Here is an 11,442-nt window from a genome sequence, read left to right as displayed (position 1 = left end):
ATGTATCTTTTCAAATTAGTATTTTTGTTTTTTCCCCACATGTATACCCTGTAAGTCAGAGTGAAAAAGACAAATACTGTCTGATATCACTTGAAGGTGGAATTTTAAAAATAATACAGAAGAATGCATATACAAAGTAGAAAGAAATAGACTCAGATGTAGAAAACAAGCTAGTGGAGAGGAAAGAGGGAAGAAGGGAAGGGCAAGTTAGGGGTATGGGAATAAGAGATATAAACTATTATCTATTAGAAAATAGACTGGTGTATGGGGATGATCCAGAGAGATGATATGGGGTGGGAGGTGGGAGGGGGATTCAGGATTGGGAGCTTGTATACACCCGTGGTGGATTCATGTCAATGTATGGCAAAACCAATACAGTATTGTAAAGTAAAATAAAGTAAAAATAAAATTAAAAATAAAAAAAAAGAAAATAGATAAGCAACAAAGATATATTTAATTATAGGGAATTACAGTCATTACCTTGTAATAACTTTTAATGGAGTCATAATTTGAATAAGGGCCTCCTTCATAGCTCAGTTGGTAAATCATCTGCCTGTAATGCAGGAGACCCGGGTTCGATTCCTGGGTTGGGAAGATCCCCTGGGAAAGGAAATGGCAACCCACTTCAGTATTCTTGCCTGGAGAATCCCAAGGACAGATGAGCCTGGTGGGCTATAGTCCACGGGATCTCAAGAGTTGGACATGCCTTAGTGACTAAACTGCCACCATCAATCTGGAATAATGCTGAATCACTATGTTGGATGCTTGAAACGAGTACAATTTTGTAAACCAACTCTACTTCAATAAAATTAAATTAATAATTCAGAAAAAAAAAAAACAGCACTCTGACTCTGATGCTCAAGTTCTTGGCATCAGGCTGGCACGTCTGTATCTCCCGATTCACCTGTCTCCTCCCTGGCGATGCCCCATTTGTACCATTCTTCTTTTTGCCCCTCTTCTCAGAGCTCTGAACTGTTAAGAGATTTTGCAACCCTTTCTCAGAGCAGAAAAGGCCACAGAGCATACCATGATAATTGGGCTTGTTTTGCGGGGAGGAAACGCCTGTCTTGGTGTCAGGACACCATGTAAAAGCGTGTTTTTATTTCACATAAATTAGTCTGTGTGTTCACCCCATGCTGGTGATGGCCTACTGGCCGAATGGGGCTTGGCATTAACTCTGCCCACGGAGATCAGTCATTAGTATAAGCAAGGCCCCTGCCTGCATTTTCTTTGTCTCTTTCCCCAGAGCAGAGCAGAACAGGGTTTAATTGGGAGGCAGATTGCAGAGCAAATGCGAATGAGCTGCTTCTTCCCAACTACTTCTCTTTAGCCTTGTCTGCACTAGCAGAGGAATAATCCAAGGCAGGGTCAGGCTGCAGCGAAAGTAGGAGGCAGACTCATTGTGCCTGCAAGTCAGAGACTTAGAAAAGGGTATTCACAGAATCTTAGCAACTCAATTAGCGGAAATCTTAATAATGGAGAGCTGTTGAATCATAGATGCCCAGAATTACAGAGTCTCAGAATTTTACATTCTTGGAATCGTGGAAATACAGATGCAACCAGACACAAGGACCGCACTTGCCCTCCACGAGCCTGCATTTCAGCTAGGTTGAACTTTCCCCATTTCTTTCAATGGGCTTCTGTTTCTCTTCTCCCGCCAGCCCCTACTCTCTTTGTCTGGCTAGTTCATGCTCATCATTCATGTCTCAGCTGAGATATGAGTCCCTCAGGGGAGCCTTTCTCTCCATCTACAATAAGACAGGTTCCTAATAAAAGCAGAGACCCCCTCACCTTCCGTCACTATTCTCCTCTCCTCTGAATTGACTTAATGCTTCCCCAAGGGCCCTGCAGCCCCTCTGCCACCATCTCAATGGTTTGCAAAGTCTTTCAATGGAGGGATCTAAACTCTTTTATTCAACCCCAAATCCCCAGTGCCAGGCATGTGCCTGACACAGAAGAGATATCCAGTATTATCGCTGTTGAATGAATGACTGGATAAATGATCTTGGATTCTCTGGCTCTCGGGACTGGAAGGAGCTTCAGTGGTCACTTTATTCAGCTCCTTCCCTCAGGTCCTCTGCAGAATCCCAGAGCAACAGTTGTCCTGCTTCTGCCCTAATTTCTGCAGAGAAGGGGAGCTCACCACCTCCAGGCAGGAGCAGCAATCTTTCTGTTGTACACAGTCCCACATCACATGCCCTGTGACATTACCTCCCTATCCTGGGTATAACTCCTAGCAGGACCTAGCACGCAAAAGAGCAGGCTTGCAGTCCCAGACAGCTCAATGGCAAGAATGAGTCATCAAAGGCTTACAGCAGATGCCGCACACTGGCCAACTGGTGACCTAAGAGCTGTATCTAATGCAGAGTCTGACTTTCTGTTTCCATGGTTTAAAAAAGCGAAACTTCCTTGAAAGTACCATACAGATACAGAAAGGGGCACATATCACTGGGGTCCAGCTCAGTGGATTCGCATGAAGTGAGCTCAATGGTGCAACCAGCCCTGAGGAAGAAACAGGACAGGACCAATGCCTTGCACTTCCTCTGGTCTCTCTCCACAAGGTTCTGCTTTCTTGACTTCATGTAGATGGAATCTCACAGGATATACCCTGTTGACTATTCTAAGATTTGGAAAAATCTACATTTAAATCTGGGCTTCCCTGGTGGCTCAGAAGGTAAAGAATCTGCCTGCAATATAGGACACCTGGGTTTGATTGCTGGGTCAGGAAGATCCCCTGGAGAAGGGAATGGCAACCCACTCCAGTATTCTTGCCTGGAGAATCCCATGGAGAGGACCCTGGTGGGCTTAACAATTTTCAGTCACTCATTTGCTCACATTTCGGATCAGCAATGCTGAGTCCCCAGTTCCTTATGGCACAGTGACAGGGTCTACTAGAATGACAGCTAGTCCTTTACATGGGACACGTTGGCCCTAGGTCTCACCACTCCTCTCTGGTGCATCTGACCTGCTTCTCTGCTCTTGGCTCCTGTAGGCATTCGCTATTTTCCAATTCTCGTCTCATTATTTTCTTTTTCTAGAAGTTGGCGCTTCTACTAGCTACATCATTTTATGTGGGGAAGGCTCATGATGAAGCAGAACCATGCTTTTGTTTTGGAAATAGACATGAGGTGGGTTTCTGTTCATTTTTACAAGACAGAACCTCGAAACTTAAAATATCCATCTCTCTAGGGTTTCCTTTTTCAGGAGTTATTTTTCATGTTGTTCAGCATTTTGATACATCAGACCAGTGCACATGAGGAATCAAGCTGCTCTGAATAGCCTGTTCTTCACTCATTAGTTCATTCATTCATAAGGTATATCTTCAGCACCATATTTGTTTCTTGGGGGAATGAAGCCTTAAGTGATAAATAGGTAAATTAAAATAAGTAGAATGATATTTTGTCAGAGAATAAAAATTCTAGCAGAATCTCAACCACTCTCCACCCTGGCCTCTAGCTCTTGGCTTTCACTTCTTACTGGACACATTGGATGATGGAGTTTTGCTGGGCATTCCAGGTCTTCTCGAACCCTAGAAGGTCTCTGTCTTCCTGGCCAGTGGCGCAGACATTGACTTGGACCCACTGCCTTTATGAGGAGCAGTGGGCTTGGCTTTCAGCCCCTGCCCTACCACCTGGACAGTGACCTCTTCAGGAACCTTGGTTTTCCTCTCTTTTGTCTGGAGGAGCAACACCATTGCCCTGGGTGACCATGAGTTTTGAACTCTGACTCTCAGCTTTTGTTGTTCTGTGGGCCTTGGCATCTGGGCTACTCCTTCTGCCTTCGACCTTTGAGTTCCTGCCAGGCTTGTTGACACTGCAAGGGGCCTGTGTGGGCTCCTCAGGCTGTGAGGAGGCCTTCCCGACCTTACCTGGTCTTTGATCTGGCTGCCTTTCCTGGGGGCCCTCTCCTTGGGCAAATGTGGTTTGGAAGAAAGTGTCCTCACCTCTCCTGGCTTCTTGGGTCGCCTTTTAACCTCACTGGTTGGAAGGGTCCTACTTGGCTTCACTTGTTGTCTTGAGGCTCTCCTCAGCTTCACTGGCTCTCCTGGGAGTCATCAGAGTGGGCATCTTCTCAAGCTGCATTTCCCTCTGTGCTCAGGAAGTAATTTGAAGCTGCCAGTGGCCTCCTGGGCCTTGGAGTTGACGGACCTGGGGAAGAGGCCGAGTGTGTGTCACGCAGGTCCTCAACACACTCGCTTCAGCAGGTGCTTGAGCAGGATGACATCCACTGTCGGGTGCTTCTGCAGGATGCAAACCCTGATGGCTGCACCAAGGTGCCCTGGCACTGCAGGCAGACACAGCTCAGGAGGGTGGCAGCGTGGCATTTGGATGCCATTATGGCTCAGGCCTGACTTTTCAGACCCAGATGACCAGAATGATTCTACCATGGAGGTCGAGGAGGTCAATGAGGTGTCAGTGAGGGCAAAGTCCCCAGGAGCCACTGAGCTGCTGATGCAGGTGTTTAAACCCCTCCCCACTCCATGAGTCATCACAAAAACAAATCCTTAGCACCTGAGTGGCATTGCTTCCTTTAATCTTTACAATGGTACTTTGAGTGCGCTGATCATCATGATACTGATTATCTGCAAGGATGTGCTCTCTTCTGTGCGTGGCACTGGGAATTTCATACACAGGTCATTCATCTTCCCAACAACATCAAGATAGGATCAATCAACCCGATGAGGAAACTGGGGCTCAAGGGCTGCTTGATGAGGTAGTGAGATCTCACATCTTTACACTCTAACTTTTCATCTTAGTCTGCAAAGACTTAATTACCTAGGACAGAGAACCAAGATTCCTATGTCTAAACCAGCTAGGGCTTTATTGGGTCTGGGAATGGGGTTTTAACTTTTCTTAAAAAGCATTTTATGAAGATGTAATTTATATATTGTAAAATTCACCCATGTAACGTGAATGATGGAATGTTCTTTAGTATATTCATAGGGTTGTACAACTACTGTAATGATAGAAGTTAGGAGATTTTCATCTCCTCTAAAATATGCGTCATACCTACTAGTAGTCAGGGCCTGTTCCACTCCTCCCCTGCCCTTCTTTCAGCCCTAGGCAACTATTAACCGAGTGTCTGTGTCTATAATTTGCCCATGTTGGAAATTTCATACAAAAAGGATTATACGAAATAGTAATCTTTTAGTTTTGGCTTCTTTCACTTATCCTAATGTGTCGAGTCATCAACGTCATCACATGTGTTAGGACTTCATTTCTTTTTATTGGCAAATAATTTCTCCATTGCATGGGTATACCAAATTTTATTTTACCCATTAATCATTTGATGGATGTTTTGGTTATTTCTGTCTTTTGACTTTTACGAATAATGCTGTAATATGTTAACTGGAATGTTAGCGTACAATTCTTTGTGTATTTCATTTCTTTTAAACCTAGGGGTAGAATTGCTAGGTCATAAAGTAGGTATATGTTTAATGTTTTGAGGAATTTCTAGGCTGTCCCAAGCACTACCCCATTTTACAAGCAATGGCTGTGGGTTCCAATAGCTCTGTATCCTTGCAACACTTGTTATTGTCCATCTTTTTAGTTACACTCATCCTAGAGCCTGCAAAGTGGTATCCTATGGCTTTGAATCGCATTTTTCTGATGACCAATGACATTACGCACCTTTCCATGTGCTTATTGGCCATTTGTGTATCTTCTCTGAAGAAGTGGCTATTCAAATCTTTGGCCCAATTTTAGCTGAGTCATTGGTCTTTTCATTAATTGAGTTGTAAGAATATTTTATATCTGCTGGATATAAGTTCCTTATCAGCTGGATAAATTTCAAACATTTTCTCCCATTTTGTGGGCTATCTTTCTACCTTCTTGACGGCGTCATTCGCAGCACCAAAGCTTAGTCTTACTGTAGGCCAATTCATTCTTTTTCTTGCCTGTGATTTTGCTGTTATCTAGGAAACTGTTGCCTAAAAAAAGCCGTGATTACGTCTATATTTTCTTCTAAGAGTTTCACAGTTTCAGCTCTTCTTTTAATGTTGCAATGTTTGAAAGAGTTGAAATTTTAATTTTTCCAACTTTATTGAGGTGATTGACAAATAAAAATTGTATAATTTTAAGATGTACAACAGGATTCCTTAAGATTTATTTGTTTAAGTTAGAGGAAAATTACTCTGCAATACTGTGATGGCTTTTGCCATACATTAATATGAATCAGCCGTAGGCCTACATGTGTCCCCTCCCTCCTGAACCTCCCCTCCCATCTCCCCGCCCCCCCCCCCCCCCCGCCATCTCACCAGGTTGTCACAGAGCACGGGGTTTGGGTTCCCTGCATCGTACACCAGAATCCCACTGGCTATCTGTCTTGCATACGGTAATGTATATGTTTCAATGCTGTTCTCTCAAAGCATCCCACCTCTCCTTTCCCCGCTGTGTCCTGAAGTCTGTTTTTTATGTCTGTGAAGGGCAGCAAACCATGATGTCTTGTTAAATGTACGCATTGTGAAATGGTTACCATAGTTAAGCTAATTAACTATCTGCCACCTCACATAGGTGAGTGTCTGTGGTGAGAACACAAGGTAACTAACTCTCTAAGCAAATTTCAAATATGCGATACAACACTATTGACTGCAGCTGCGATGTATACATCAGCTTTCTAGAACGAAATCATTCTGCATAACCGAACCTTGGTAAACCTTGCCCTACGTCTCTCCATGTCTGCCACCTCCTAGGTCCTGCAACCGCCATTCTGCTCTCTGCTTTTCTGGGTTTGACTTTTTCGGTTTCCACGTATAAGTGAGATCATGCAGCGTTTGGCTTTCTGTGTTTAGTTTCCTTCTTTTAGCATATTGTCCTCTAGGTTTATTCATATTGTCACAGTGGCAGGATTTCTTCCTTTTCCTTTTTTTTTTTTAAGGCTTAATAATATCCCATTAAGACTTCCCTCATGGTCCAGTGGCTAAGAATCTGCCTACCGATACAGGGGGCACAGATTCAATCCCTGGTCCAGGAAAATTTCACATGCCACAGGGCAAAGTGCCTGCACCACAGCTATGAACCTTCACTCCAGAGACGAAGAGCCACAACGGCTGACGCTTGTGTGCCCTAGAGCCCATGCTCCACCACCAGAGAAGGGACCACAGAGAGAAGCCCATGCACCCAAGTAGAGAGGAGCCGCCAACTGCCACAGCCAGAGAGAGCCCTGCAGCAACAAAGACCCAGCACAGGAGATAAATAAACAAAAATATCTCATTAGATACATGATCAATGGAAATCATATATCGAAAATTTATAAATATATATCCATAACATATATCCCATTTTCTTAATCTGTTCATGCATTTATGGACACTCAGGTTGTTCTCACGTCTTGGGTATTATAAATAATGCTGCAATGAACATGGGGGGACAGACGTCTCTTTCAGATACTGATTTCATTTCCTTTGGATAAATAGCCAGAAGTAGAATTGCTGGATCATATGGAAGCTCTATTTGTTCTTAAGGGACCTCCATACTATTTCCATAATGGCTGCACTAATTTACATTCCTACCAACCGTGCACAAGGTTCCCCTTATCTCCACGTTCTTGCCAATCCTTGTTGTCATTTGTCTTCTTGATGATACCTGTTCTAACAGGTGTGAGGTGATAGCTCATTATTTTGATTTGCATTTCTGTGATGATTAGTGATGTTGAACATCTTTTTATGTGTCTGTTGGCAACTTGGATGTCTTTTTTGGAAAAGTGTCTATTTAGTTCCTCTGTTTATGTTTTGTTTTTCATTGAATTGCTTTCTTGATTTTGAGTTATATGGGTTCTTATGTATTGTGGATGTTAACACCTTATCTGATATTGCTGTTGTGGTTCAGTTGCTAAGTCGTGTCCAACTCCTTTGTGACCCCCCTGGACTTTAGCCCACCAGACTCCCTCCTCTGTCCATGGGATTCTCCAGACAATAATACTGGAGTGGGTTGCCGTTTCCTTTTCCAGGGGATCTTTCCAATCCAGGGATGGAATCTGTGTCTCAGACATTGACAGGTGGATTCTTTACCATTTTGCCACCTGGGGAGCCCCATATGACATATGGTTTGCAATTATTTTTCCCATTCTATAGGTTGCCTTTTTATTTTGTTGATGATTTCCTTCACTATGCAGAAGCTTTTTATTAGTAGTTTGATATATTCCCACTTGATTTTGGTTTTTGTTGCTGTGTTCTTGATGTTATATCTTAAAAATCATTGCCAAGACCAATGTCAAAAAGTTTCTCTCTGTTTTCTTCTAGGAGTCTTATGAAACTGCTAGATTTCTTCTAGGAATCAGGCCTTATGTTTATGTCTTTGATGTATTTTGAGTTATTTTTATAAGTGAAGTAAGATAGGGACCCAGTTTCACTTCTCTGCATGTAGTTATCCAGTGTTTCCAACTCTATTTTGTTTGTTTTTAAAGTTTAATTTCTGCAATATAGTGTTTTTTAAAAATATTTTAAAAATATATTTATTTTACAAATATTTATTTCACTCCCCTGGGTCTTAGTTGTGGCACTTGGGATCTTTGACCTTCATTGCAGCAGGCAGGGTCTCTAGCTGTAGCATGTGAACTCAGTATGGGATCTAGTTCCCTGACCAGGGATCAAACCTGAGCCCCCTGCATTGACAGCACAGAGTCTTAGCCACTGGACTGCCAGGTAAGCCCCTCCAACACCATTTTGGAAGAGACTATCTTTTTGCCATTCAATGTTCTTGGCTGCCTTGTCATTTACTGATTAACCTATATGCTGTGGTTTACTTCTGAGCTCTCCATTCTGTTCCATTTTCTAAATGTTTATTTTAAGTCAATATTATACTGTTTTAATTACTATAGCTTTGTAGTATAGCTTGAAATCAGGGAATAGAGGATAATTGGATGAGATAACATGGGAGGTTACTTAGTTGAGTGTCCAGCAGTGAGAAAATGTCTTGTTATGTGACAGCCCTCTGCCTAGTCTTTAGAGAGAATGTCCTCCAGCCAGCCTCTTCTCCCCCATGCACCCTCAGCCTGCCCAGAGTTGCCTGTTCTCTCCCCTTGGAAGATCCTCACTACTCCTCTGGCCTTGGAAGACCTGGCTCTAGTGGATGGTCTCTGGCTCCAGCGGCCTGACCAGGTCAGATCTAGGATGTCTCTCGCTTCCCAGCTGCTAAAGACTAATGTCTGTGTCCCTTCAAAATTCATATGTTGAATCCTAATCCTCCGTGTGAAGAGGGATAGGCTGAGAATTTTCCACATCTGTTAGTTCTGTTTCTTTTTTCACTCAGTCATGTCCCTGGGTCAGGAAGATCCCCTGGAGAAGGAAATGGCAACCCACTCCAGTATTCTTGCCTGGAGAATTCCATGGATGGAGAAGCCTGGTAGGCTACAGTCCACGGGGTCACAAAGAGTTGGACACGACTGAGCGACTTCACCTTCACCTTCTAAGCAAAGTATTGAAGCAACGTGGCTTGGCTCCTCCTGACTGCCTATTTTAAAACGTGAGGAGAGAAAAATGACTTAAAGATGGATTTTTTAAGCAAAAAAAGAAACAGAACTAAAAGATGTGGAAAATTCTCAGCCTATCCCTGTTATCAAAAACAAGAGAGTTTGGTGGAAAGAGCAGTGAGTGTGTGGCCAAGGACTGCTTGATAGGGAGGTTAGTAGGGATCAGCCATCTCTAAAGAAGCTGGGAGCTATTCACTAAGACAATGGAAAAATGGCCCTGAAAGCAAGCCAAAGATCATCAGGGATGCTACTCCCATCACAGGGCCAGAGTGTAACGGTTCAGGGAGGGGACAGAGCTGTTCCAAATGAGGGGTTGGCACCTGCAGGACCTCAGGGGCCATTGCCTGGCACCACCTTACAGTGTGGGGAAAAAGGATGGTGAACTTGGGGTTGTGGGGAGATGAGGATGAAATGGGCAAGCTGGGCTGTGGGCTGTAACAAGATATTTTACTTTATTTAAGAGCAGTGGGAAGGCAAGGAGTTGCAAATGAGGGTGGAGGAGACTGGGGTAGAACAGGAGATGACTAGATGGATTCTGGGGTATATTTCAGAGTCAGAGCCATCAGCTCTTGCTGACGGATGAAATGCAGGGGGTGAGGAATGACAGAAATGAGGGGGAATGTAGGCTTTGAGATCAGTATCTCTGGCCAAAAGCCTCAAAAGTGTGCTTAGGTTAACGTGGTCAAATCTGCCACAGTTGCTTACTCACTGTGAACTTAAGGTGAGGTTCCAGAGTCTGACTGTAGCCATGAAATTTAAAGATGCTTCCTCCTTGGAAGAAAAGCTATGACAAACCTAGACAGCTATCAAAAAGCAGAGACATCACTTTGCTGACAAAGGTCCTTATAGTCCAAGTTAAGGTTTTTCCAGTAGTTGTATACGGATGTGAGAGTTGGACCATAAAGAAGGCTGAGCACCGAAGAATTGATGCTTTTGAATTATGTTGCTGGAGAAGACTTTTGACAGTCCTTTGGACTGCAAGGAGATCAAACTAGTCAATCTCAAAGGAAATCAACCCTTCATATTCATTGAAAGGACAGATGCTGAAGCTGAAGCTCCAGTCCTTGGGCCACCTGATGCAAAGAGCTGACTCATTGGAAAAGATCCTGATGCTGGAAAAGATTGAGGGCAGGAGGAGAAGGGGGCAGCAGGGGATGAGATGGTTGGATGGCATCACCAACTCAATGGACATGAGTCTGAGCAAACTCCGGGAGACAGTGAAGAACAGAGAAAGAAGACTGGCGTGCTGCAGTCCATGAGGTCGCAAAGTGCTAGGCATGACTAAGTGACTGAACAACTAGAGTCTGAACCAGACACACACTTTATATTTTTATTTCTGTTTTATTCACTGCCTAACCAACACTTCCTACATGCTGGAGACAAAAATTAATGTTCGATAAATGAACAAATTCATGTGTGTATTCACTCACTCCCTGTCTGCTCATTGCAGAGCCTGGCATAATTTGGAGTGCGATAGGTTAATCAGGTTTTACAGGATGAATGAGTGAGGGGTCGCATGTCTCTCAGTTTGAAGAGTTGCCTCCCTCATGAGGAGATAGACTGGATGATTGCAGGAATGCACTGAACTCCCTGCTTATGCCAAAGGTCTCAGTGCCAAGACATCAACCTGTCATTCATAAAGATGGCAAATCTATCGGGTCATAAATTTGACTGCAAACTAATACGGTAGCAATAATAAAAATTAATTAAACATTTAATTTGCAATCATTTTGCTTGTCATCTTACATTTTAGAAGGGCATAGGGCTAATTCTGAAGGGTTGAGGATCTTAAAAAAATTTCAGGGAAACTAGAGCTCATGCCTTATATTTCTCTAGACATTATTTTCTGTAGTAGACAGAGATTATTTTTTGGTAGTTTGCTCTCCATACTGTGGAAATCAGCTGTGGATTTACATATTTATTTATTCATTCACATATTCATCAATTCAACAAATGTATATTTAGTGTCTGTTG

At 43.3% G+C, this 11,442-nt stretch overlaps 1 protein-coding gene across 1 annotated transcript; it reads right to left on the bottom strand.

The window, feature by feature from the left end:
• Positions 3,530-4,067, bottom strand: LOC108633855 (histone H1oo-like). Its single transcript, XM_018039984.1, is given in 4 exon segments — positions 3,530-3,676; positions 3,708-3,842; positions 3,944-3,980; positions 3,982-4,067. Coding segments are annotated over 4 exon segments (405 nt in total).

Source organism: Capra hircus, chromosome 25 (genome assembly GCF_001704415.2).
Source record: "Capra hircus breed San Clemente chromosome 25, ASM170441v1, whole genome shotgun sequence".
Classification (NCBI taxonomy): domain Eukaryota; kingdom Metazoa; phylum Chordata; class Mammalia; order Artiodactyla; family Bovidae; genus Capra; species Capra hircus.
Note: the sequence above shows the minus strand (reverse complement) of the source record. Positions and strands in the feature narration are given on the sequence as shown.